Below are 13,504 nucleotides of genomic sequence, written 5' to 3' on the forward strand. Positions count from 1 at the left end.
TATAGGACCAAGCAGGCCAGGGTTCAAATGCATAGAGTATTTAAAAATACATTTGTCTGTGTATTTGAGTATTTTCAAATACATGCCCAAACATTCCAAGTTTATTTACAAATACATTCTAATATTCAAATACTTGTATTTTCAAAGAGAAAATATCTAAATACTTCCAAAATGTCTTTGAAATAAGGCCTTATTGAAATACCCTAAATGGTATTTAAACCCTGGTCTGTTTACAGTAGTCTATTCGTCATAAGGTAGCTAGGTGAGAGAACAACATACTACAGGTGTTGTTTCCTGGTCCAGGCCGGTCATTATCTTTGTAAATCAGGCTGCTACCTGTCAATATCAACAGGTTGAGTGGCTGAATGACAGTCCGGGGAATCTGTTTCTCCCTCTTTCTCAAGCAAACAAAGAAATTCAGTAGCATATCACACAGAGAACCAAACACACAGCTGCAAATTGTCTTATACCCGCACACACACACACACTCTCACAAAAAGACTGGCTGGACTTGACAGACTGCACATACTATTATAGGTGTAGTTACCGGGTCCGGGTCCTGGATGGCCATTATCCTTGTAGATCAGGCTGCTACCTGTCAATATCAACAGGTTGACTGGCTGAATTAGTTTGTCTCTCTCTCAAGCTGATAAGAGGCAATAGGTACAATCGGAGTATTGTGCTTCCACAGGGTCTGATCTGAACATGGTCAACATGCCTACTTTAGCACACGCCTACTGAGTAGCCATAAGGAGGAGGAGCACCAGGATCAAAGAGGAGCAATCAGGTCAAATAACAAGACCTGTTGAGAGGTCAATGGAAAGGAGAGATCAGATCAAACAAGACCTGTTGAGAGGTCAATGGAAAGGAGAGATCAGATCAAACAAGACCTGTTGAGAGGTCAATGGAAAGGAGAGATCAGATCAAACAAGACATGGTGAGAGGTCAATGGAAAGGAGAGATCAGATCAAACAAGACCTGTTGAGAGGTCAATGGAAAGGAGAGATCAGATCAAACAAGACCTGTTGAGAGGTCAATGGAAAGGAGAGATCAGATCAAACAAGACCTGTTGAGAGGTCAATGGAAAGGAGAGATCAGATCAAACAAGACATGGTGAGAGGTCAATGGAAAGGAGAGATCAGATCAAACAAGACCTGTTGAGAGGTCAATGGAAAGGAGCGATCAGATCAAACAAGACCTGTTGAGAGGTCAATGGAAAGGAGCGATCAGATCAAATAAGACATGGTGAGAGGTCAATGGAAAGGAGCGATCAGATCAAATAAGACATGGTGAGAGGTCAATGGAAAGGAGAGATCAGATCAAATAAGACATGGTGAGAGGTCAATGGAAAGGAGAGATCAGATCAAATAAGACATGGTGAGAGGTCAATGGAAAGGAGAGATCAGATCAAATAAGACATTGTGAGAGGTCAATGAAAACACCACACAAATGCAATAGAGTTCAAGAGACGGCCAGGAGTTTTTGGAACGCTACAGGAATAGAGCTGGGTGATATGGACAAAAATCCATATCGCAATAAATTGCCTGAATTGATGTGATAACAATAAATAGAATAATACATTTATAACATGTTATATACTAGTTTGATGGTTGTAGCCATAAATTGTCCCATTAACAATCACCCATATTAGTAAACTTAATTCATTTCAAACTTCAAATGTTTCTAGTATAGGCTCGTAATGAACAATATCAGCAAAATGCCTGCGATGAGTGATCGGTGTTGATCATTTTTGGTTTATCATCCCAGCTCTATACTGGAATGTTTTGTACTCAAAGATACAAATATTATTATTATCTGACATTGTCCAGACGTTCCGTGTAGAGGGAAGGAGTGCTGAGAATATTTCAATAATAGCTAGCCAGGCTAAGATGCTATGCATTCATAGTGACTCAACAAAACATAGAAGCCATGCCAATGAACAAACAAAGACTGCTCTTTGCACCGACAGAGGGCTGCTGGGGACTGTCACTGTTACTTGTGGGTAAGTCTGCGGTCAAGACAGAAGAGGAGACAGAGATTGGAAAATTCCTGCAAATCGCATGACTTCTGCTTGTTTCCACCCAGAACAATGCTAGATGCTATTGTTAAAAAACACAATAGCATGGACATTATAACATTTACCGTCACATCAGTGTGAATAATGATGTGTGCCAGCTAATGGGTGTGCCAGGTAAGCAGGCAAACAATGAAGATTGTAGCCTAACTCTTCAGCCTATGAAAGAGCTCACCTTGCAGGTCATTCTTAGAGCCTCTCAAGGATTTGCAAAGAAAAAAACATTTCATCCAACATTTTCTACAAAGCACAACACTCCTATACACAACACAGAGGCACAAAGAGAAACTGTTGAAAATGACTAGGATCATTAATATTCTGACCTTGCAATACAGAGGCAGCGATTCAGGTGCCCTTAAGAAAGGCCTTATAATTTCCTTCTACAATGTGTTCAGAGGGGCCATTGTTGAACAAGACAACAGCTATTGAGATACGCAACCTGACAAGGGTTTCAGAAAAAGCCTACCCATTACCTACTGTAGGAAGTCGCTGGCTTCAGCCTACCCATTACCTACCGTAGGAAGTCGCTGGCTTCAGCCTACCCATTACCTACCGTAGGAAGTCGCTGGCTTCAGCCTGCCCATTACCTACCGTAGGAAGTCGCTGGCTTCAGCCTGCCCATTACCTACCGTAGGAAGTCGCTGGCTTCAGCCTGCCCATTACCTACCGTAGGAAGTCGCTGGCTTCAGCCTGCCCATTACCTACCGTAGGAAGTCGCTGGCTTCAGCCTGCCCATTACCTACCGTAGGAAGTCGCTGGCTTCAGCCTGCCCATTACCTACCGTAGGAAGTCGCTGGCTTCAGCCTGCCCATTACCTACCGTAGGAAGTCGCTGGCTTCAGCCTGCCCATTACCTACCGTAGGAAGTCGCTGGCTTCAGCCTGCCCATTACCTACCGTAGGAAGTCGCTGGCTTCAGCCTGCCCATTACCTACCGTAGGAAGTCGCTGGCTTCAGCCTACCCATTACCTACCGTAGGAAGTCGCTGGCTTCAGCCTACCCATTACCTACCGTAGGAAGTCGCTGGCTTCAGCCTACCCATTACCTACCGTAGGAAGTCGCTGGCTTCAGCCTACCCATTACCTACCGTAGGAAGTCGCTGGCTTCAGCCTACCCATTACCTACCGTAGGAAGTCGCTGGCTTCAGCCTACCCATTACCTACCGTAGGAAGTCGCTGGCTTCAGCCTACCCATTACCTACCGTAGGAAGTCGCTGGCTTCAGCCTACCCATTACCTACCGTAGGAAGTCGCTGGCTTCAGCCTACCCATTACCTACCGTAGGAAGTCGCTGGCTTCAGCCTACCCATTACCTACCGTAGGAAGTCGCTGGCTTCAGCCTACCCATTACCTACCGTAGGAAGTCGCTGGCTTCAGCCTACCCATTACCTACCGTAGGAAGTCGCTGGCTTCAGCCTACCCTTTACCTACTGTAGGAAGTCACTGGCTTCAGCCTACCTATTATCTACTGTATGAAGTTGCTGGCTTCAGCCTACCCTTTACCTACTGTAGGAAGTCACTGGTTTCAGCCTACCCATTATCTACTGTAGGAAGTCGCTGGCTTCAGTTACCAAAAAAAGGTCCCTTGTCCCGTGCTAGCCTATAGAAAAGGGAGAAAGTGAAACGGCATAGATGACATATAGGTATTAGGTACTAACATGCGATCTAACCCTGACATATACAGTTGAAGTCGCAAGTTTACATACACCTTAGCCAAATACATTTAAACTCAGTTTTTCACAATTCCTGACATTTAATCCTAGTAAAAATCCCTGTCTTAGGTCAGTTAGGATCACCCCTTTATTTTAAGAATGAGAAATGTCAGAATAATAGTAGAGAGAATGATTTACTTCAGCTTCTTTTCTTTCATCACATTCCCAGTGGGTCAGAAGTTTACATACACTCAATTAGTATTTGGTAGCATTGCCTTTAAATTGTTTAACTTGGGTCAAAAGGTTCGGGTAGCCTTCCACAAGCTTCCCACAATAAGTTGGGTGAATTTTGGCCCATTCCTCCTGACAGAGCTGGTGTAACAGTCAGGTTTGTAGGCCTCCTTGCTCGCATATGCTTTTACAGTTCTGCCCACACATTTTCTATAGGATTGAGGTCAGGGCTTTGTGATGGCCACTCCAATACCTTGACTTTGTTGTCTTTAAGCCATTTTGCCACAACTTTGGAAGTATGCTTGGGGTCATTGTCCATTTGGAAGACCCCATTTGCGATCTAGCTTTAACTTCCTGACTGATGCCTTGAGATGTTGCTTCAATATATCCACATACTTTTCCATCCTCACGATGCCATCTATTTTGTGAAGTGCACCAGTCCCTCCTGCAGCAAAGCACCCCCACAACTTGATGCTGCCACCCCTGTGCTTCACGGTTGGGATGTTGTTCTTTCGGCTTGCAAGCCTCGATGGTCATTATGGCCAAACAGTTCTATTTTTGTTTCATCAGACCAGAGGACATTTCTCCAAAAAGTATGACCTTTGTCCCCATGTGCAGTTGCAAACCGTAGTCTGGCTTTTTTAATGGCGGTTTTGGAGCAGTGGCTTCTTCCTTGCTGAGCGGCCTTTCAGGTTATGTTGATATAGGACTTGTTTTACTGTGGATATAGATACTTTTGTACCGGTTTCCTCCAGCATCTTCACAAGGTCCTTTGCTGTTGTTCTGGGATTGATTTGCACTTTTCGGCACCAAAGTGCGTTCATCTCTAGGAGACAGAACACGTCTCCTTCCTGAGCGGTATGACGGCTACATGGTCCCATGGGGTTTATACTTGCGTACTATTGTTTGTACAGATGAACATGGTACCTTCAGGCATTTGGAAATTGCTCCCAAGGATGAACCAGACTTGTGGAGGTCCACATTTTTTTTTCCTGAGGTCTTGGCTGATTTATTTTGATTTTCCCATGATGTCAAGCAAAGAGGCACTGAGTTGAAAGGTAGGCCTTGACATACATCCACATGTACACCTCCAATTGACTCAAATGATGTCAATGAGCCCATCAGAAGCTTCTAAAGCCATGACATCATTTTCTGGAATTTTCCAAGCTGTGTAAAGGCACAGTCAACTTAGTGTATATAAACTTCTGACCCACTGGAATTTTGATACAGTGAATTAAACTGTCTGTAAAAAATTGTTGGAAAAATTATTAAACTATAGTTTGTTAACAAGAAATTTGTGGAATGGTTGAAAAACAAGTTTTAATGACTCCAACCTAAGTGTATGTAAACTTCCGACTTCAACTGTAGGTATTAGGTATAAACATGCAATCTAACCCTGTGTAGGACAGAAACAAGTGATGACAAATGTTGATCTGTGGTGCAAATGATCACCGTTTGCTTGAGGGGGCATGAAAATATTTACATTTACATTTAAGTCATTTAGCAGACGCTCTTATCCAGAGCGACTTACAAATTGGTGCATTCACCTTATGATATCCAGTGGAACAACCACTTTACAATAGTGCATCTAAATCTTTTAGGGGGGGGGGGGGGTTAGAAGGATTACTTTATCCTATCCCAGGTATTCCTTAAAGAGGTGGGGTTTCAGGTGTCTCCGGAAGGTGGTGATTGACTCCGCTGTCCTGGCGTCGTGAGGGAGCTTGTTCCACCATTGGGGTGCCAGAGCAGCGAACAGTTTGGACTGGGCTGAGCGGGAACCGTGCTTCCTCAGAGGTAGGGGGGCCAGCAGGCCAGAGGTGGATGAACGCAGTGCCCTTGTTTGGGTGTAGGGCCTGATCAGAGCCTGAAGGTATGGAGGTGCCGTTCCCCTCACAGCTCCGTAGGCAAGCACCATGGTCTTGTAGCGGATGCGAGCTTCAACTGGAAGCCAGTGGAGAGAGCGGAGGAGCGGGGTGACGTGAGAGAACTTGGGAAGGTTGAACACCAGACGGGCTGCGGCGTTCTGGATGAGTTGTAGGGGTTTAATGGCACAGGCAGGGAGCCCAGCCAACAGCGAGTTGCAGTAATCCAGACGGGAGATGACAAGTGCCTGGATTAGGACCTGCGTCGCTTCCTGTGTGAGGCAGGGTCGTACTCTGCGAATGTTGTAGAGCATGAACCTACAGGATCTAATAGTGCGCTGCTGAATCTAGTTTGGTTGATAATAAAACATGAGCTATCTTGGACACTGGGCAGGGTCTGCTGGTCCAGTGTATAGACTCAATGCCTCAGGGCCAGATAAATGATTAGACCACAGGCTATTACCGTCCTTCTCTCACCCTGGGATTTACCGGCATGGGGAGGTGCAAAAAACTAAAGAAAGGCGAATTGGGCCTCTATTACCAGAATGCTAACAAATTTTGCACAAACTAATAGCGAAATCACATAGACACTGTTAGCTAAATGCTAACGAGCGAAAACAAACAAACTATTTGCAAAGACAGGCAAATCCAGCTCATAATGTTATACAAGCATAGCTAGTAGCTACCGAATGTCATTTACAAGCAAGAGTGAATGAGAGAAATTGTGCAAATGAACAAAGTTGTGATGAAGGCTTTTCTGAAGGAAGAGCAGCATGTTTACACGGGTGGCTCCCGAGTGGCGCAGCGGTACTTCATCTTAGTGCAAGAGGTGACACTACAGTCCCTGGTTCGAAACCCAGCTGAATCACATCCGGCCATGATTGGGAGTCCCATAGGGAGGCGCACAGTTGGCCCAGCATTGTCCGGGTTTGGCCGCCATGGTAAATAAGAATTTGTTCTTAACTGACTTGCCTGGTTAAATAAAATGTTAAAAAACAGAGCAGAGGGGGAGGAGAACGGAGGAGGGAAAAAAACACTAGTCGGAAGCACAGGGAAAAATGGCAACTGAACAGATAACTCACCCAGAACTCTTTGATTTCTGGCAGAAAGCCATTAAGATATCGGATGGCAAACATTTAATAGTGAATTGTAGTGTAAATTCATCTCATGTGCGCTGCAGAACAGAGACTCTGATAGATATAGAACGCATTGGACCTGCTTCCTCCCGTTGTGTTATTTACAAACAAAACACATGACTGACTGTTCTGGGGAACTATGGTAAGCTTCACAATGTAAAATAATGTGACAGGTGAAATGAAGAACGCAATCGGCTTTATCTCCTAATGTACTGCACAAGTTGACTGCAGGTATTAACTTAAAAATTAGCTACAAATATTAAATAGTATTGAAAAACTTCGTGGCCATTTTCAAATACCCCGGTATAAAGTACAGTGCATTCAGAAATACACCGTAGAGATGGTGCCAGGTTTCCTTCAGACATGACGCTTGGCATTCAGGTCAAATAGTTCGATCTTAAGTTTCATCAGACCAGAGACTCTTGTTTCTCATGATCTAAAAGTCCTTTAGGTGCTGCCATGTGCCTTTTACTGAGGAGAGGCTTCCGTCTGGCAACTCTACCATAAAAGCCTGATTGGTGGAATGCTGCAGAGATGGTTGTCCTTCTGGAAGGTTCTCCAATCTCCACAGAGGAACTCTGGAGCTCTGTCAGAGTGACCACCGGGTTCTTGGTCACCTCCCTGGCCACTGTGTTCTTGGGGACCTTCAATACTGCAGACATTTTTTGGTACCCTTCCCCAGATCTGTGCCGAAACACAATCCTCTCTCAAAGCTCCACGAACAATTCCTTCGACCTCATGGCTTGGTTTTTGCTTTGACATGCACTGTCAACTGTGGGACCTTATATAGACAGGTTTATGCCTTTACAAATCATGTCCAATCAATTGAATTTATCACAGGTGGACTCCAATCAAGGTGTAGAAACATCTCAAGGATGATCAATGGAAACAAGTCGCACCCGAGGTCAATTTCGAGTCTCATAGCAAAGGGTCTGAATACTTATGTAAATAAGGGAAGGTTTAAATGTTTTATACATTTGCAAAATGTTCTAAAAACCTGTTTTTGCTTTGTCCTTACGGGGTATTGTGTGTCCATTGATGAGGATTTTTATTTAATCAATTTTATAATAAGGCTGTAACATAACGTGGAAAAAGTCAGGGGGTCTGAATACTTTCCGAAAGCACTGTATATACTGTATCCCGCCAAAGCCTAACACAGGTTCTAGGTGCTGCTGTCTGGAACAGGGTTCTGGAACAGAGGCTGGTTTATTAAAAGGCCACAGTGAGTGACAGCAGTCAGGCTGGGAAAGAGAAAGACAGGACTGGTAACAGAGACATGTCAGCCCGCAAGGGAGTGGCAGAAAAAGAACAGAGAGAGGGGGGGGAAGGGATACTGTGATTAGACAGGTGGTAAGGGGTGAACTGAAGGATTGTGAGAGTGAGGATAAAGGTGTACAATTTAAGCTCTGAAGACATGGAGTTACAGGGAGAGAAGATGGACAGAGAGAGATGTGGTGAGCGCAAGAGAGGGGAAGAGGGACAGTGAGCGAGAGAATATGGCGGGCCTGGGGAGGTGAGAGATAAATAGAACGAGAACAGAGAGAAGAGAGCCAGGACAGAGCAAAAAGAGGGAGGGGGCTTGGGCAATGGATGTGCCAGTCCCGCCCCCCGTTTCACTTTGCCACCACACCCCTCTCCCTCCTTTTGACAGGCAAACATAAAGAGCAAACACACTAACTCCACACCTATGCCCAACACGGATACAGGCCCCCCTCCCTGCCCGGCATCCTATCTGGACTGAATAACTTCACACACACACACACACACACACACACACTTCACACGGTCAAGGATGGTTGACTTTATTATAGGCGCCTAGCTGCCTACTATTTTGCTTTTGTAACCATCCAATGACGCTGTGTTAACTTATCACCACGGCAACTTGCAGAGAGCAGATTTCATAACACTGCATGGAAGAATAAACACAGGTGGTAGCCTAGCCTACTCAACTGAACAACTTGAGTTACAGTGGGCATTGACACAGACTAGTTCATTTTAAGGATATCATTCTCATCCTAAACAAGTAAAAAAAAAAATCTGACGCTGAACAAAGTGGTGTGCATCTGACCTGTGTGAACGGAGAACGCCACTGGAGGTTGGGTTGTTGGTAGCTTTTACTCATAAGTCAGGTTCTTGCCAGTTAGACATGGTGAAATGTTCAGTTTGCAAAACAGCACTGAATTGCTCTGGCATTACTCACAACATTTTGCAGTGGAAATTAACTAAACTGTTTTTTATGATGTCTGTGAGATGAGGGCACTAGGTCTAATTTTTCAGGACAAGTGATTATAGTAGACACCGACTGTAGGCTATGGCTTTTTATGCCTGTTTCATAACCATTTAATTATATTGCGTAAAGTCATCACCAAGGCAACATGCACTGAGCAGATTTCATAAGTCTGTCTCTTTGCATCAGAGAACAAACACCCTGACTAACCTGGTACATGACCCTCTCAGAAACACCAGGTAGCTTAGTCTACTCAAGTGAAACAACTTCAGTAACAGATGGCATGCATACTAGGGAAGGTCATTTAAACTAGACAGTCAGGGAGAACCTAAAATTCTAAAAATGTCATGGCACCCATGCCCCCCACTGATTTTGTTATAATGTTTAAGTCACTCAGATAGCATAGGAACATGACATAAGCCATGGCAAAATGTGTAGGAAATTAGATTTAAAACAGAAACATGTCTCTGCGGTCAAGAGGAGGGCTGTGGTTAAAAACATTGTGAGATAGGCTAATCAAAGTTCAAAAAGGTCAATATGAACTCTTGTTCATCGTTTATAGGCCTAGTTATTAACACAGGTCTAGTTTATACGACTGTTATTAATCAATTTAAATTGTGCACACACATACATGTACATCTAGCTATTGCTAAACTGGTCATTGGAAGTGTTGCTAAATGTGCAGGCCTAATTATAAAACACAGTTTAGCTAAGCATGCCGTCTAAATGCACCCCAAAAGTATGTATATACATTGTAAAGGCAATTTTGAAGCGTACAGCACTTAGCCTAGTCTGCAATTGGCTTACTATGCACTGATGGTTGTTGAAAGCCACGCTAGTTTAACATTTTTCTGTTGTAGTAATGGGTGGTCCTCTGTGACCCCAGAGGCTCGCTCTGAGAAAGAATAGCATATTTGTCCATAATGATAAACTTTAGGTCGCACTCACACACACACTACTGCCATGCATTCTGATGTAGGCTGTCTGACTGAGAAGCAGGCAGAGCTTTCTGTGAATGATTTGAGACACCCATTCAGCCCCATTCAAATGACTATGTACAGTTGAAGTCAGAAGTTTACATACACCTTAGCCAAATACATTTAAACTCAGTTTCACAATTCCTGACGTTTAATCCGAGTAAAAATTCCCTGTCTTAGGTCAGTTAGGATCACTTTATTTTAAGAATGAGAAATGTCAGAATAATAGTAGAGAGAATGATTTATTCAGCTTTTATTTCTTTCATCACATTCCCAGTGGGTCAGAAGTTTACATACACTCAATTAGTATTTGGTAGCATTGCCTTTAAATTGTTTAACTTGGGTCAAAAGGTTCGGGTAGCCTTCCACAAGCTTCCCACAATAAGTTGGGTGAATTTTGGCCTATTCCTCCTGACAGAGGTGGTGTAACTGAGTCAGGGTTGTAGGCCTGCTTGCTCGCACACGCCTTTTCAGTTCTGCCCACAAATTTTCTATGGGATTGAGGTCAGGGCTTTGTGATGGCCACTCCAATACCTTGACTTTGTTGTCCTTAAGACATTTTGCCACAAATTTGGAAGTATGCTTGGGGTCATTGTCCATTTGGAAGACCCATTTGCAACCAAGCTTTAACTTCCTTCAATATATCCACATACTTTTCCCTCCTCACGATGCCATCTATTTTGTGAAGTGCACCAGTGCCTCCTGCAGCAAAGCACCCCCACAACATGATGCTGCCACCTCCGTGCTTCACGGTTGGGATGGTGTTCTTCGGCTTGCAAGCATCCCCCTTTTTCCTCCAAACATAACGATGGTCATTACAGCCAAACAGTTCTATTTTTGGTTTCATCAGACCAGAGGACATTTCTCCAAAAAGTACCATCTTTGATCTTTGTCCCCATGTGCAGTTGCAAACCGTAGTCTGGCTTTTTTATGGCGGTTTTGGAGCAGTGACTTCTTCCTTGCTGAGCGGCCTTTCAGGTTATGTCGATATAGGACTCATTTTACTGTGGATATAGATACTTTTGTATCCATTTACTCCAGCATCTTCGCAAGGTCCTTTGCTGTTGTTCTGGGATTGATTTGCACTTTTTGCACCAAAGTGCGTTCATCTCTAGGAGACAGAACACGTCTCCTTCCTGAGCGGTATGACGGCTGCGTTTTCCTATGGTGTGTATACTTCGTACTATTGTTTGTACAGGTGAATGTGGTACCTTAAGGCGTTTGGAAATTGCTCCCAATGATGAACCAGACTTGCGGAGGTCAACATTTTTTTCTGAGGTCTTGGCTGATTTCTTTTGATTTCCCCATGATGTCAAGCAAAGAGGCACTGAGTTGAAAGGTAGGCCTTGAAATACATCCACAGGTACACCTCCAATTGACTCAAATGATGTCAATTAGCCTATCAGAAGCTTATAAAGCCACGACATCATTTTCTGGAATTTTCCAAGCTGTTTAAAGGCACAGTCAACTTAGTGTATATAAACTTCTGACCCACTGGAATTGTGATACAGTGAATTATAAGTGAAATAATCTGTCTGTAAACAATTGTTGGAAAAATTACTTGTGTCATGCACAAAGTAGATGTCCTAACCAACTTACCAAAACTATAGTGTGTTAACAAGAAATGTTTGGAGTGGTTGAAAAATGTGTTTTAATGACGCCAACCTAAGTGCATGTAAACTTCCGACTTCAACTGTATGTATGTGTATAGGCTAATTGTTTGTGTTTGTTTACATGGCTGGTTGCATTGCCTTGCTGGATTCTGAATTAAATTCAGTCAACTAGCCAACATCCCCCCGAATTAAGTTCAGTCAACATCCCCCCGAATTAAGTTCAGTCAACATCCCCCCCGAATTAAGTTCAGTCAACATCCCCCCCGAATTAAGTTCAGTCAACATCCCCCCGAATTAAGTTCAGTCAACATCCCCCCCGAATTAAGTTCAGTCAACATCCCCCCCGAATTAAGTTCAGTCAACATCCCCCCCGAATTAAGTTCAGTCAACATCCCCCCCGAATTAAGTTCAGTCAACATCCCCCCCGAATTAAGTTCAGTCAACATCCCCCCGAATTAAGTTCAGTCAACATCCCCACCGAATTAAGTTCAGTCAACATCCCCCCCGAATTAAGTTCAGTCAACATCCCCCCCGAATTAAGTTCAGTCAACATCCCCCCCGAATTAAGTTCAGTCAACATCCCCCCGAATTAAACTCAGTCAACATCCCCCCGAATTAAACTCAGTCAACATCCCCTGAATTAAACTCAGTCAACATCCCCTGAATTAAACTCAGTCAACATCCCCCGAATTAAATCAGTCAACATCCCCCGAATTAAATCAGTCAACATCCCCCGAATTAAATCAGTCAACATCCCCTGAATTAAATTCGGTCAACTAGACAACATCCCCTGAATTAAATTGCAGAGGAAGCACGATACAGAATTCAGTCAACTTTATGAACCTGTCAAAAACAAAAACACAATGCTCGATAACAACGACACCGTGAACACTAAATGCAACAAGGCTTAGCCAGAGCTACACCCTCGTGGTTAGTGTGTGTTGTGCTATCTAGGTCATTGCTCTACCTACTATTGCATTGACACTTTTTATTGATCAGCAACATCCAACATGCTGCTTAGTTGCTTTTAAATAGATTTGTTTTAACGTTATATGAAGATAAAAACAATTCGTGTATTTGAGGTAGTATGACCCTAGAGGGTTAGTAACATCGCCGTTCCGTGCTAGTGGAAATCGACACCAATAAAGTGGGCAGTGGGCCTGCCAGGGCAATATAACGCTAACTTTACTTTATATAACCGTCATAGATAGCTATGAGGATATGGTTGTTGGGCTATGGCATACTACAAGCTATAGTACCTAGATAGCTATTGTTGGTTTTGTTGTTCTTTGACATGAAGCTAAATATGTATCCCTGAACCAGCTCAAAGTTCGTTGTGACAACAAACAACTAACGTTATCCAGCAATATATACATGGCAAGTAAACAGTATTTTTACCGACACAACACCACGCTCACCTCTCGTGATCATGGAGCTCTCGACAGTAACATTATACTGTACTGTAGCTAGCTAACGTTACATTGTCTTTCCCTTGCGCCAGCTCCCCCCACTGTCCTTTCTGAACAAAATCATTGTCAACACATTGTTTTATATCTAAATACAACTCTCTTAGGTGTATATACTATGTTGTAAATATATGAAGATATGAATATAACATTCAGATATCCGGAAACTTACCAGCCGCTCCTGTTTCTTCAGCATCTTCCGTAAAATCCACTGTCGCTTCTCTCTGACGGACAGTCGCCGGTGAGATCAGCACGCTAGTAGCGTACAAG

General features: G+C 43.6%; 1 protein-coding gene across 4 annotated transcripts in view; it reads right to left on the reverse strand.

Annotated features, from left to right (window-relative positions):
- The window catches only part of LOC115177551 (calcium-transporting ATPase type 2C member 1), a 63,701-nt gene that overhangs the window by 49,279 nt on the left and 918 nt on the right, over window positions 1-13,504 (reverse strand). Inside the window, exon 2 of one of the 4 annotated variants that reach the window (XM_029738442.1) lies at window positions 13,407-13,489. In XM_029738442.1, the coding sequence (XP_029594302.1) occupies window positions 13,407-13,430 (24 nt within the window). In that variant the 5' untranslated portion in view covers window positions 13,431-13,489. Of the gene's footprint in view, window positions 1-529; window positions 668-3,604; window positions 3,671-13,406; window positions 13,490-13,504 lie in introns of those variants that run through there. The other 3 variants (XM_029738445.1, XM_029738443.1, XM_029738441.1) reach the window with 3 other exon arrangements.

Source organism: Salmo trutta, chromosome 37, assembly GCF_901001165.1.
Source record: "Salmo trutta chromosome 37, fSalTru1.1, whole genome shotgun sequence".
Classification (NCBI taxonomy): Eukaryota; Metazoa; Chordata; class Actinopteri; order Salmoniformes; family Salmonidae; genus Salmo; species Salmo trutta.